The following is a 14373-nucleotide window of genomic DNA, read 5'->3' on the forward strand; positions in this document are numbered from 1 at the left end:
AAAATAGTGAATGTACATGCCAAATAGTAAGCACTTTATGAATGCATGATAGCCATCTTTTGGGGAGCCTACTTCATGTATGTCCCATCCTCTGAGAATCATCCTCTCACACCCGGAGACTGGCTCCTGTAAATCTATGTAACAGTGACCCTGTATACTCTTCTCTGTTTAGTCATCTTATTGATTAAAACAGGGGTAGACACCTAATATAAGCTGGGCCAATCAATTCTTTCTGCCAAAAATTTGAAGTTAGACCTCAAAGACTAATTAGTTTCTGCAGGTGCTAGGCCTGGAAAGTTATACTGATTCAAATGTCACTTGAGGACCCTTTGCAAATGGGCAGAGGAATATAGTCTTCAGATCAAGAGGGAAATGAAGCAGCGAAATGGAAGAAATCATGAGAGACCATGTGAACGCAGAGGAAATGACAGAAAGAGATGCTGTCTTGGTCCCTGAATGCTTCCCAGTTCCTAATTCCAATGGCTCCCAAGACTGCTGAACTTCGTGTGTCCTGACTTCCATGAGATAGTTCTATTTTCTTATAATAAATCTCCTATTGCTTAAGTTAAACCATTCCTGTTCTTTGTAATCGAAGAGTTAGCTTAAACCATTCCTGTTCTTTGTAATCAAAAAGTTCCTTAGAAGAAATGGTTTCAAAAACATTTGTGTTAGTTTAATGTAAAAGTTCACTTTTGACATCCTGAACCAAAAATATATTTCCTGTAATTAACTGAATAAAAGAAATAATACAGAAGAGATACAGGCCAATTTCCCCCTTCATTTTCTATGTAACAGAGGACAAAGCTAGCCCTAGCCAAACTATAAAATAGCTTTAATGTGCTGCTATGCCCTTGTTTCCCTCCCATCTCATTCTCATGGATTGTTTACTGGACGTCCCTGAATTCCTGAAGTGTCTTACGTTTGCTGTGTCTTTCCTACCAGTAACCATACATCAAAACTTATCTGTCCTTTGACCCTTTCTCCTCAATTCTTCATTTTTGTTTTCTAAGAAGGCAGCTAGATACTTTTAACTCAAGCTAACATGTTAATTGATTCTAATATCAGAGAAGGCTTCCTTTTTCATTCCCAGAAACATACATGCGACTTTAGGGAAAAATCCCTTAATTAAAATGAATGAAATTAGTGATGGGAAATTCTGACACTGAATAAAGTAGTAGGATAATTTTTAGAAAGGTGCTTTTGTGATATCTATTGTATGATAATCACATTGCATATATGCAAATACCAAACTACACTAGAAAAAAAAAAAGAGGTTAGAGCAAGATTGCATATTTTTGATATATTTGAAATTATTGAGAAGTCCTTTTGGTACTGTAGCAAAATTGGTTTAGAAGCTAAAAATAAAAGTATAGCTTAATATATTCAAAATTGTAATCAAATGTTGAAACAAGAAAATCAGTCATAAATGCTTAGTCAACTGAGATTATCACATTTCTATGCTAATCCTGTGTTTTTAATTAACAGATAAAGCAGAAGAGGCTATCTAAACAATAGTGTATAAAAAATGAAAAAATAAATTTTCAAGTTCTAATTAAATGGAGAGGCAATAACAAAATACTGCTGCATTTCAGCAACTCTTTATCAAAAACAACAAAAAAACACCTTGATATATCTTTCTAAAATTACATTTCACAGGCTTCAGCATGTTTATGAAGAGTTCAGATGTTAAATATAAGCAGAGATATCACACCAAATACGTCTGGCCTTCTTCGCCAAACCTCCTAATTGGTTAGAAGATCCATTTCTTACGGAAGGCAATTCAGTGCAGTGATTTAGAATGTGGGCTCTAGAACCAGAATGCCAGGATCCATATCTGGGATCTGCTACTTTCTTTTAATATTATCTTGGGCAAGATAATCAACCTCTCTAACCGTAAGTTTCCTCATGTGTAAAATGGGCCCACCAATAATACCTAGTATTGAGGATTTATTCATTCACCAATAGGTGTCTGGCACTGTTCCAGGCTTTTGGAATAGTGAACACTGTAGGTACAAATCACTGCCCTCATAAAGCTTACATTATCAGATATTCCATCTAAAGCATTTAATTAGCAGAGTGCATGGTACTCAGTAAGTTGTCAATAAAGGTCAGCTGTTGGGATTACTAACACTTGAATGAGACAGAACAAAACACTGGCATTCAAATGATGGCAATGTGTCAGAATGAAGTCAGCACATCTAAGATTTAGCAGTGGCCCTGCCACTAACTGTTTAGATAACCTTCATTCAATCTCTGAGCCTCAATTATTTAATCTGTAAATTGATTTTAAGGTCCCTTTTACTGAATATATGGCAATTCATGAGAGGCATAAAAAGTGAGGTTTTAAAAACATTGAGGAAAATATTTCACATTGCATATTTTAGTTTTATCTTATCTTTTAAATGACATGAAGATGCATTAAGCACAAGAATACATTTTCAGTACACTGAAGGCTTAGGGAGAGTTCAAATGGTAAGTAATCAGGTGTAGTTTTGTTTAAAAACAAAAAAGAGAAAAAAAGCATTCAAGAATCACTGGAAACATGTAAATGACCAATATCAAACCCAAATCTTTAGCTTCATAAAATATGAAATCACAAAAAAATATAATAAGACAGAAGTAGCATCTTACATTTATCATAAAAAGCATACTGGGATGCCTGGGTAACTCAGTCGGGTAAGTGTCCTAACTTCGGCTCAGGTCATGATCTGACAGTTCGTGAGTTCAAGTCCCATATCAGGCTCCATGCTGACAACTTAGAGCCTGCTTGGGATTCTTTCTCTCCCTTTGTCTTTGCCCCACTGCCGCCCCCCCTCCACCTCAAGCTCAAGCTCAAGTTCTCACTCTCAAATAAGTAATTAAAAAAAAAATTATCCTTTCTTTGCTTTCCCTGGATACCAAAGAACGTGGCAGAAAACCAATTTTTAAAAATAAACCCAAATAAAAATATTGCAGTAAGATTAATCAGCAATAAAACCATAAACACCATTACCATCTATACCTAGTATAATGTCAAATTTCAATCAACTTATCAAAATTAGGCTTAATACTTTTTTTGGAGTGGTATCTAACAATCTAGTTACATACCATTTTAAGTAAACGCAGATACCCCAAAGTTTATCAGTATACTTAAAATATTCATATAAAGTACAAATAGGAAAGAAAATTTCATGTTGGTCTATAAAATAATTATAAAGAAAATGTAGTTGATTTATAACTAAAGTGAAACAAAATAATCCAGTAATTCACTAGCTATAAACAGAAATAGTTTCCATTAGAAACTTAAGAGTATCCAGAGAACCCTTTTAGAAGTTAAATGGAAATTACAAGAACATTTTCCAAACGCAGGCCAATTTTGTTAGCAATTACTTCTTTCCATTATATAGCTGTCATACTTGTTTATCTATAATGAAACATTGCTCTGCTTTTCTCATGGTAATGAAAACAATACAACAAACCTAAAGGAAGAAAATGTGTCTCCTCCCACCCCCAAACTTAAGATACTATTTTGAGGAGAGACAATTAGAAATATTTTCAGGTCCTGAATTTCAGTGACTTCGAATCATTGAACAGAATAAAACTTATAAGTTCACATAAAATTTAAAGCACATTACAATTTTTTTGCTTTGATTTGTGGGAAATAGACTTCACAATTCATAGACATGTATATATTTTAGTGGTATATGGGGAGGTAAAAAATGGGGCTTGGTGACTTTCTTCACTACTTGAAAACTGAAACATTAAACCATGTTAAGATTAATCAATTTTTGAAATAATCTCATTATGAGGAAAGACATTTACCACTTTAGTGAATGTTATATATATTTATATTTATCTATTTGATATTTCTTAGGAGGAAAAACACATGTCTTCAGTGCATCTTTTAACCATATATCTATTAAAATCCATTCCAATACTATTACTACCACAGAAATAGTTCTATAGGATGACACATAGGAACAGTACAATTCACTTCTATAAAAAATTCAACACAGAGAATATTTTATTCTTTCAACATAGTGTCATGTATTGGTGAGGTAGTGAAATGAAAAGAAAAAGAAAATGAATTCCTCCAAAAGAGCATTTATAGAAGTTTCAAGAGTAATAAAAGACCACTGGCCACAGGTATCATAAAATTCATCCAATAATTATGACTAACAAGGAAAATCAGCAGATGGCTTAGAAGAAACCAATGGAAGTGACTGTAAAAAAATTTTGTCATGTTGGTATATTTATTGTAGCTAATAAGGAAAATCGTATAAAAAAGCATTTATTAAAATAAAGACAAAAAATATTCTATGCCACTGAGGACAAATTCAGGGCTGGTTTGTTAATGCTTATCAGTGCCCTAAGAGATGTGACTCATCAGTCATTTGACTGTTGCTGATCCTGGAATCCTTCTCAATACAACACAGAAAGCCACTATCAATCACTGAAAATAGGCAGTGAAACCTATTTGTCAAACCTGCTCTAAGTAATATTGTTTAAGATACTCAATCTGGAACCTTCCTCACAGGCAAATAGTACAGGAATAGGTACAACCTTCTAAGATACGTGCTCAAGCATAGGTTGACACTCAAAAATTTGTGAATGCATGAAAATGCTTAACAAGGAAAATGGAAGGATAACATTAAAGCAGATAATGTTATGATTTGGTTAAGTGGATAATTTTTAAAAGCTCACTGCCATCTAAGACATAGAGCAGTTTTAATTCTGATGATAGAGGCACTTAAATAACTACATTCATCCTATACAAATCAAAACCACAATAAGACACCACCTTACACCTGTCAGAATGGCTAACATTAACAACTCAGGCAACAACAGATGTTGGCAAGGATGTGGAGAAAGAGGATCTCTTTGGCGTTGCTGGTGGGAATGCAAACTGGTGCAGCCACTCTGGAAAACAATATGGAGGTTCCTCAAAAAATTAAAAATAGAACTACCCTACGACCCTACAATTACACTACTAGGTGTCTATCCAAGGGATATAGGTGTGCTGTTTCGAAGGGACACATGAACCCCAATGTTTATAGCAGCACTATTGATGTATATACGTACATATACATATATGTACATATACATACAATGGAGTATTACTCGGCAATCAAAAAGAATGAAATCTTGCCATTTGCAACCACGTGGATGGAACTAGAGGATATAATGCTAAGTGAAATTAGTCAGAGAGAGACAAATATCACATAAGTTCACTCATATGAGGACTTTAAGATACAAAACAGATGAACATAAGAGAAGGGAAGCAAAGATAATATAAAAACAGGGAGGGGGACAAAACATAAGAGACTCTTAAATATGGAGAACAAACAGAGGGTTGCTGGAGGGGTTGTGGGAGGGGGGATGGGCTAAATGGGTAAGGGGCATTAAGGAATCTACTCCTGAAATCATTGTTGTACTCTATGCTAACTAACTTGGATGCAAATTAAAAAATTAATAAATCAGGGGCGCCTGGGTGGCTCAGTCGGTTGAGCATGTAACTTCAGCTCAGATCATGATCTTGCAGTTCAAGAGTTCAAGCCCCATGTCAGGCTCTGTGCTGACAGCTCAGAGCCCGGAGCCTGCTTCAGATTCTGTGTCTCCCTCTCTCTCTGCCCCATCCCCACTCATGTTCTGTCTCTCTCCATCTTAAAAAAAAAAAAAAAAAAAAAAAAAAAAACTTAAAAAAAAATTTTTAAATAATAAAAAAATAAATAATAAAGAGTGAAAAAAATACAGTCATCCATTTTCAAGAAAAGCAATCACTACAAAAGTAGCAAGAAATTAAAACAACAGTTCCCTCAACCACAATGCACCAGAAATTGAAGACTGCTACTGGTAACTAACTGACAATTAAGCAGTTTCAGTACTGTTTATTCATTAGAATTTAAAGCTATAGTCTAATGGCTTGAAAAAAATCTGAGACAAAATGAGTAACTACAGTCGAGAATTTGATACCTGAAGTAGCTTTAACACCTGAGCAACCAAAATAATAAGACTTTCTCTAAATGAAGAAGAAAATCCTTGTTACTTTCAGCAAAAAACATTTTCTTCTTCCAATGAAATTAATGATAATGCAATTCTTGTCCAAAATCAAATACTTTTTAAAAATATTTAAAAATACCTATTATAATGTGATTTGATCTATAGTCCTAGAAATACAAGGACAGTGGCTTAGTTTTAGTTGTCTTAATTTCCAGATATATAATATCTCTACTGAAATGTGTTTTACAATGTATGCAATTGTTGAACTATATTGGAAACATAAGCCATAATTTTAGTTTTAGAATAAAATTGGGTATATAGGAGAATTTTTTGAAAAAATTAACTGATCAGTTTGATAGAGTAGGCAGTTAGCTAGACACAAGCAGGGAGAGAGCAGGTAGTTTTCTGATTGTTCACAAGGGCCAAAACCAAGTTTCAAACAGCCAGGAAACCGCCCCCCCCCACCTGGGGGCGGGGAGGGGAAACACATGTGCTCTTCCCTATAGCTGTTGTCCTACAGTAACCTATAGCTTCATGATAATACATTTACATTGTGGTTTTCACCCCCCTTCTTTCAGAGGGATGCTTCCATGACAGTTCATATAAGGATCATGTAAAACCAAAGACATCCCCTCCCAATCTGTAGGAGGAGACCCTTAGATGATAGGAGGCAATGCCATCAGAGACCACCCTCGCTATGACCCCTATAGCTTGCAAACATAAAAAGGAAAGACAACCTTGACCCCTGGTGCAGCTGCCACCTCTGGGCCTGCCCACTCTCCTACCTTTAGAGTGTACTTTTGCTTTAATTGCTATTAAACCCTTGCTTACTTGAGAGTTTGGCTATGAATTCTCGGCCAAACTCACAAACTGAAGCAGGGGGTGGGGGTAAGGGTGGGGAGCAGATGGGTCATGCCACTGACACAGTGAGATCAAATAAATATATATTTTAGGTGAAGGTACCTTTGGTCTGCTATAATTATACATTATACAACTTCAGAACATTAAGCAAAGCCTGCATAATGAAACACATCAGAGAAAAATATAGTTCAATAATTGAACCAATTTAGAGAAAGTCCACACTAGTTCAATCTGACAATGAACTCTGTTCCATGTTCAACAGTATGATGTGCTGCTTCCAGTGAATAAAAACCACATCAATGCCCCACTTTATTTTGCTTAAATAGACTTAGCCGTACTTAGGATCTGACATGAATTCTCCAAGAGATGTTAAGTTGTATTGACACATAGCAGTAAAGAACATTTTCGGCTACAAGCAACTAAAACCACGATCTATAAAAGCATTAAAACCAAGTCACTGCTCTTAATGTAATTAGGTAAAGTTTTCTAAAATCTCCTTTGAAATAACTATTATGTTAATATCTTCTACCCTTGGCCAAATTCACTCTCATGAATTGTTGTTTTACTATTATGCTCTTCCATGGCTATAATTTATGAGTAATTTCTTTGCAAAATGAGAATAGGGAGCACAGGAAACAATCTTATTTGGCTCTAAGACTGTAGGTGATATTGTGACTAACTTGTGGCACATCTTATCACTAGTTCATTCATGATTATAATATAACAGATTTTAATCAGTAAGTAACTCATTGTCTAATTAGGTGTACTTACCTCAGGTAAGTATTTCTGTAAATTATATCAACAACTATCAAAGAAGGCTTTCACACAAAATATGAAAACCCACAAAATATGAAAATCAACAAGAAAATACGTAAGTTTTGTGAAAGAACTTCATGCTGTCCTGTATTGCTGTAATGTCACTTTTCTAGCGTTCTATTTATAAAACTGGAAAATGTTTAAAAAAATATTCTCCTTACCTGTGAATACAGTTTTTACTCTCGAGATAGGACATACCAGAAACAGCATCTAATGAAAATTTCACTAACTGCTTGAGTTTTAGTTCATCCTTCTTCTTTCTCAGAAAGGAGAGGAAATCACCTCCTAGAAGAATTGAGAGATGAACAATGAGATAAAATCATGAGGTAGTGCTTATGAGAGATACCCAGCAGAACAAAAAGCTTTACACATCTGGCCATGCTTTTTACCCATTTTGTTTGACATGAGCATAAAACAAAGTATGAAAAGACACATCTATCAGGTACCATAAACTTTCCTACATACAGTTTAAGCCCTTTAAATGCTTCACACTGTTTGTTATTCAGCATGCAATAATATTCAAACAAAATCATACAATTTCGCTGTTGCCATTTCTCACCAATTTGCCTGGCTAAAATTTTCTGTGAAATTTTGTTTCTTCTGATACCAAATAAAAGATTGTAATTATTAGCAGTTTAAAATGTAAATGATACCAAATTAGTTATCAGATTCACTGACTCCTTATGATTATGAAGTCACTGATGGTAGAGGGGGAGGGGGGCAATGATTTTGATGACTGAACTGCTGAGCCAGATTGTAGTTTGTGCATCAGATGGATTTCAACAATGTCTTCGAGCAACCCTTTAAACCAGCATGATCCAAAAGAAAAAAAAACACGCAAGGGAGCCTGGGTGGCTCAGTCAGTTAAATGTCCAACTCTTGGTTTTAGCTCAGGTCATGATCTCACGGTTCGGTTCCTGAGTCTGAGCCCTGCGTTGGGGTCTGCACTGACAGTGTAGAGCCTGCTGGAGATTCTCTCTTTCCCTCTCTCTCTCCGCCCTTCCCCTGCTCATGCTCTCTCAAAATAAATAAATAAACTTTAAAAAAAGTTTTGAAAAAAAAAGAAATATAACACACAGTATTTTTCAATTTTCTGGTAGCTACATTTATAAAGGTAACACTAACAACCAAACAGTGAAATCCATTTTAATAATGTATTTTTTCTTTAGTCCAATAAACCCAAAATATATTATATCAGTATGTACCATTAAAAAACTATAGTTTTTATTTTATCATCCTAAGTCTTTAAAATATGTTGTTTATTTCACATTTCATGGGACATCTCAAATATTTCAAACATTTTTAAATTTTTCTAACTGAATCCTACCCATTTTAAGGGGATTAGAATTAAACTAAATTCAAAATTCAGTATTTTTAGAAGCAATAGCCACATTTCAAAAGCTCAAGAGCCACCTATCGCGAGTGACCCTTAAACTGTGTATTCATTCTTCATATGGCATTAAAGATTATATGAAGGCCTGATTATCCTTCCTTGTTAATGTATAGTGTATTGCATTTTTAAAAGTTAAATATATTAGAAATAAATTTCTCTAAAAACAATAATTTCCACTTTCTCTTTCTATTAGGCTCAGATTTTAAACCAGAATTTTGCAAGAGGGATTAGCATTTTAATTGCCATTTCCTAAACTTTTTAATCCTCTTCACCAGGGATCCAGGCTTCCTTAAATAGAAAAACTCTAGAGGTGAAGACTTAATGGCTTTTTCTTTAATGAGAGTACCTGGAAAATAAACACTTGCCTAACTCTACTTATAATGTATGCTTTCTCTAACTTCTTTTATTCACACATCAAGTGTTACACAAATTTAGGTGGGCCCTTTACAAAATCAATAGCTATATGCTTAAAAATAATCTTAACTGTGTCAGATAATTTAGTTTGTTCTGTTCTTTTAAAGAGAATATCAAATGTATTAAATTACTAGGAAGATTATTGAAATAGTCTCTATCAAGCTTAACTTCATTTTTTGAGCAACAGAAAGCAACAGTAGACAGCAAAATTAAGCACTAATTTCTCAACCTAATAGGTATACCAATTAAGTGGATTTGAAATCAATTTTTAGCTCAAGTTATTACTTGGACCAATATTTACATATATTAATTCTTTTGTTAGATATATGTTGGCCTATTTTAGAAAAAGTGCAGACTTCTGCTCTTGAAACCATATAGCATTTTGTTTAAGCTTTGGAATAGCTTCCCAATGAAAAGAGCTTTTCTGGAATGTGATTTAAAGCAGCATATGACATAACCCAAATATTCTGTGGAATCCTACTATTTCTTTCCAAAGTTCGCTCATATTCAGCACTTTTCCATCTGCCTCCTGTTCTTTTAAAATCTACCCCTTCAGTGAACCTCCTTTACCCACTAACCCCTGCCTCAAACTGTAAATCCTGTGAAGAGAATTATGCTTCTGTTGCCCAATATTATAATTTCAGAGCCTACCACATCATGTCTGGCATGTAATAATACCTCAATAAACATTTCTTGAATGAACAAGTAAACAATGTGTACGTATCCCTTCTTGCAGCTTCTAGGCTTCCCAGGATGACAATCTTTTTTCATTAATTTTAACATTTCTTCTCTAGTACTACCTCTCCAATGGTGAGAACTGTACTTTTTAAGTACTTGTTAAATGTTAAAATAATGTTTAGAAAGGGATAATACCACTTTTTTAATCAATGGCACCAGATGGATGCTGTAAAATTCTTTAAATTCCAACAATAAAACTTAGTGCTTTAAGACTGAGCTCATCTTGATAGACACTTCGTAACACTAATGCCTTAAAAATTGCATCATTTAAAAAAAATGATTTGCAAAAAGACAATCAGTCCCTGGTAGATAAAACTGTAAAACAATAAATGCATTATATAATAAAGAAATGACAACACTTAAATAGCATTCCAAGTTGCCTGAAAAGTGATGCCAAGTCAATAAAGGTAAAGTACTAGAAAGCACAGTGACATACAGCTCTTTCCCAATGCTGTGACACAGCCAAAGATACAGACAAAGGACTGTCTGATTGCCTCTTAGTTAATCCAGCAATATTTCTTTCTGCCTTAGAGAAATGTCTTGCCTAAAATCATTAAATCATTAAAGTAAATTTTAAATTTATTTCCAGTTTCTAGTTATTCAAGACACAGAATGATCTTAAGTAAAGAAGGAAAACCATCATTCCGCAGCCCTCGTCAGCTTCTTGCAGGTCACTGCACAGAAGCCAAGCCTTCAATAAAAATTAAGTAATTGTGATTCAGCACTGAAAGCCTGAGCCTTGGGCAAGTGTTAGCATTAAGAACCCTGAAGCAAGAAGTCAACTCCCCAGGGGACAGAGTATGAGATTAAAGGTAGGATACCAAGGAAATAATTCAGACCGAGCCAGAAATGTTCCCCTAGGCACAATACTTGATTACTACCGTTAAGTGAAGAAGAACTAGAGAGTGACATCAGATGACAGAATTTTCAGTATTCACTGTCAGTTACTGTAGAAGATAGTGTCTGTTTCTTTGAATTCATTCTCCTATAATTTTCATTAAGGGCCAAGTTAAAGAACCTCTCTTAGAATTTGTGATATATGTAATAATCATGTATGTGGTACAGATATTTATATGTGTATGCATGTATATATATGTAGATGTATATGTATATGTACGTGTGTTTGCATATATGCATAGAGCATAGAGTACCATACCTGACCACTGCAATAAGGATCTTGGTGTTCAAAGCAGGCAAAACAAGATATTAACGCCCCTTTGTAAATCTGTCGTAACAAGGATTATTTCTATGTAGGTATATTGCACATTAAATGAAGATAGGATGGATTATTTTCTAAAATTTTCCACCAGTGATAAATTTCTAAGACAATACTTAATATGTTTTTATAGCCAACTTTTGGGTTACTGGGGAGAGAGCATGACATCATGAAAAGAACCTGGATATTGAAGTCAGACTGACCTAGGTCTGATTAACTAGGAGGCCTTGGGGAAGTTGTTTTTCTAAGCTTCTTTAAAACAAGGATTAAGTGCACTTATTTCTCAAGATGGTTTTGAAGACTAAAATGTATCTAAAACATGAAGCCCATGCCTAGAACATCATATTATACCACTACAACTTATTTTTGTTCAAGCTATTTTATATCTCAAGAAAGAAAGAGATGTAGTAGGGACTGGTTGTTTGTCATATATGTGTTTTCCCTTACCTCACTTTCCTGCCCTTCTCCCATTTTGGAAAGTATTCACCTCACCCTCAACATTAAAGATGGTCCTAGAGTGGCTTCACCCAATCCATGAAGCCCATTCCCCTGCCCAAGTGACTGGTTCAGGGATAGACACACGGCTTAATTTGGGCCACTGAGATACAAGGAAATGCTTAAGGGTTGGGGGTGGGCTGGGAATAAAACTGGAAGCATATAAGAGCATGTAGTACCATGGGGACTGGCAGACTAGGGGTGGGTGAAGCAATCATCATGAAAACCAGAAAAAAGTTAAGGTAAGAGAATAGTTTTTGGTGACATATTTGAGCCACTGGATCAAACAATGCCTGAACAGTGACTTCCCTCTAGATTTTTCAATTAAGTGAACTAATAAAATCTCGCTAATTTGTAATGTATCTCTGTACTACCAACTCAAAGATTCCTGATGATGAAATAATACCTGTATTGGAAGATTATTGAGAATTTAAAAAGGTAATGTATGTTAAATATATGGAACAAGTAGGAAACAATAAATAGTAGTGCTTATTACTGCTTGCAGCCAATTTTTAGCAGGATAGAGGGCTATTCTTTTCAAAAGAACTTTCTCAAAAGAATTCTTACTCTATGCTGGGAAAATTTGATCATATCTATTCTTTCATATTCATGGGACTGGGAAGAAGTGATCACATTAAACAAACTCAGAGATGATTACATAAAGAAGAACACTAATTTATTTATCAATTTGTCATTAGAGAAAAGGGACCATCAGGGCTAAACCACTAATGACTTCTTGTCATTGAATTGTGTAGAGATCTTAATTTATCATCAAATAACTTCAAAGTCTGTTAAATTAAGAGATATCAGTCCCTAGTGATATATAAAATATATAATTCATTACTCTTGCTTTTTAGGATATAAATTTATTCCTGAGAAGTTTGGTTTAATTATGTTCACTTATAAATTTAAATAGGATAATAAAGCAACTATTACATTGTAGAGAGCTGTTTTGGGGGACCCATTTATGTCATCGTTCAGAGTTTTTATTAAAAAATAATAAACTTTTTTCTCTTTAGCCTGTAGTGATGAAAGTTATGGCTGTTAGCTGGACCATCAAAAATAAGGGGAAAAATACATATGACAATCATAAACAATGAATGCTGATGCAGCCTGTTTTCTATGAAATACAGAACAGATTTTATATAATAGGAGAGAAGCCAAAACAAGTCCTTGAAGAAGAAAGCATCAACACAAACACCAAAGCAGAGGATAATGACTGCTGCATGTAAGGTATACTCAGGAAGAGATGGACAGGACAGAAAGATACTAGCCAGGAGAATGCTCTATTTGTCAGTTGAGGTGATGAGGGCTTATTATATTAAGAACTATCCAAATAAAGACTAAAGCATTAGATCTGAAAAGACTCCGTAAAAAAAACTATAAATGGGTCTGTGAAGATGAGGAAAACACTGAATAACTGAAAATGACTACAAGAATATACTGGCTTTCTTAATTCCATTTTCTTTTTAAAGCAGCACTTTCGGAATAGCTTGCTACCTAAGTAACATAATTCAGCTAGGCCAAAAGCAGAGCTGAGTGTATGGTTTTCCCAGTCTGGGTTAATACATGACATTAGTCTTTGCCGACAAAGTTCCTTAATAGCCATATTCTGCTAACACTGCAGAATAGTGGGAACCTTTTGCATTTCTCCTCTGCAGATGCTCTTTGAGAACATAACTCAATAGCAATCATGATAACAGATCTATGAAATAAAGGAGTCCATTTCACAGTATGTTTAACTTGCTGGTTCAAAAGACACCAGCTATAATCTTGCCAGACATTATGGAAATTGCCACAACAGATGCCAGAGTCAACTTTCACAAACTCTCAGGATGTCAGTACTAGAAGGCACTTGGGAGATAATCAGCTTTTTCATATCATGGAGGAGGAAACTGAATTCACCTTTTATTTTTATGGTGGTGATTTTGGTGATATTATTGATATTCTATGGCCAGTGTTTGCAAACCATGTCTGGAGGCCAAAACTAGCCTCTGGCCTATTTTTGTAAATAAAGCTTTAGTGGGAAACTACCACATTCATTCCTTTACGTATTGTCTATAGATGCTTTCATGCTATGACAGCAGAGTTGCAATATCAACTGTATGGCCCTCAAAGCCTAAACATTTTATTATCTGGCCCTTTACAGGGAAAGTTTGTCAACTCTTATTTTAAGATATTTATTGCTGAGTATTTCATACAGCTTTAGTCCCCTTCATTTAAATGATTCCTATGGTTGCTTTGTCTACTTTCAACCAAGATTTTAATCTTCACTACGTGTTTATTGCAACAGAGCTCAATAGTGACATGGTTTTTATTATGAAATTTATTGTCAAATTGGTTTTCATACAACATCCAGTGCTCATCCCAACAGGTGCTCTCCTCAATGCCCATCACCCACTTTCCCCTCCCTCCCACCCCTGATCAACCATCAGTTTATTCTCAGTTTTTAAGAGAAGAG

General features: G+C 34.8%; 1 protein-coding gene across 5 annotated transcripts in view; it reads right to left on the reverse strand.

The window, feature by feature from the left end:
- FER (FER tyrosine kinase) overlaps positions 1–14373 on the reverse strand; it is a 440848-nt gene that overhangs the window by 106519 nt on the left and 319956 nt on the right. For all 5 annotated transcript variants that reach the window (XM_058725350.1, XM_058725344.1, XM_058725329.1 and 2 more), the window contains one exon: positions 7818–7941. In XM_058725350.1, the coding sequence (XP_058581333.1) occupies positions 7818–7941 (124 nt within the window). The remainder of the gene's footprint in view (positions 1–7817; positions 7942–14373) is intronic.

The sequence above is a fragment of the Neofelis nebulosa genome, chromosome 1, assembly GCF_028018385.1.
Source record: "Neofelis nebulosa isolate mNeoNeb1 chromosome 1, mNeoNeb1.pri, whole genome shotgun sequence".
NCBI classification, from domain to species: Eukaryota; Metazoa; Chordata; class Mammalia; order Carnivora; family Felidae; genus Neofelis; species Neofelis nebulosa.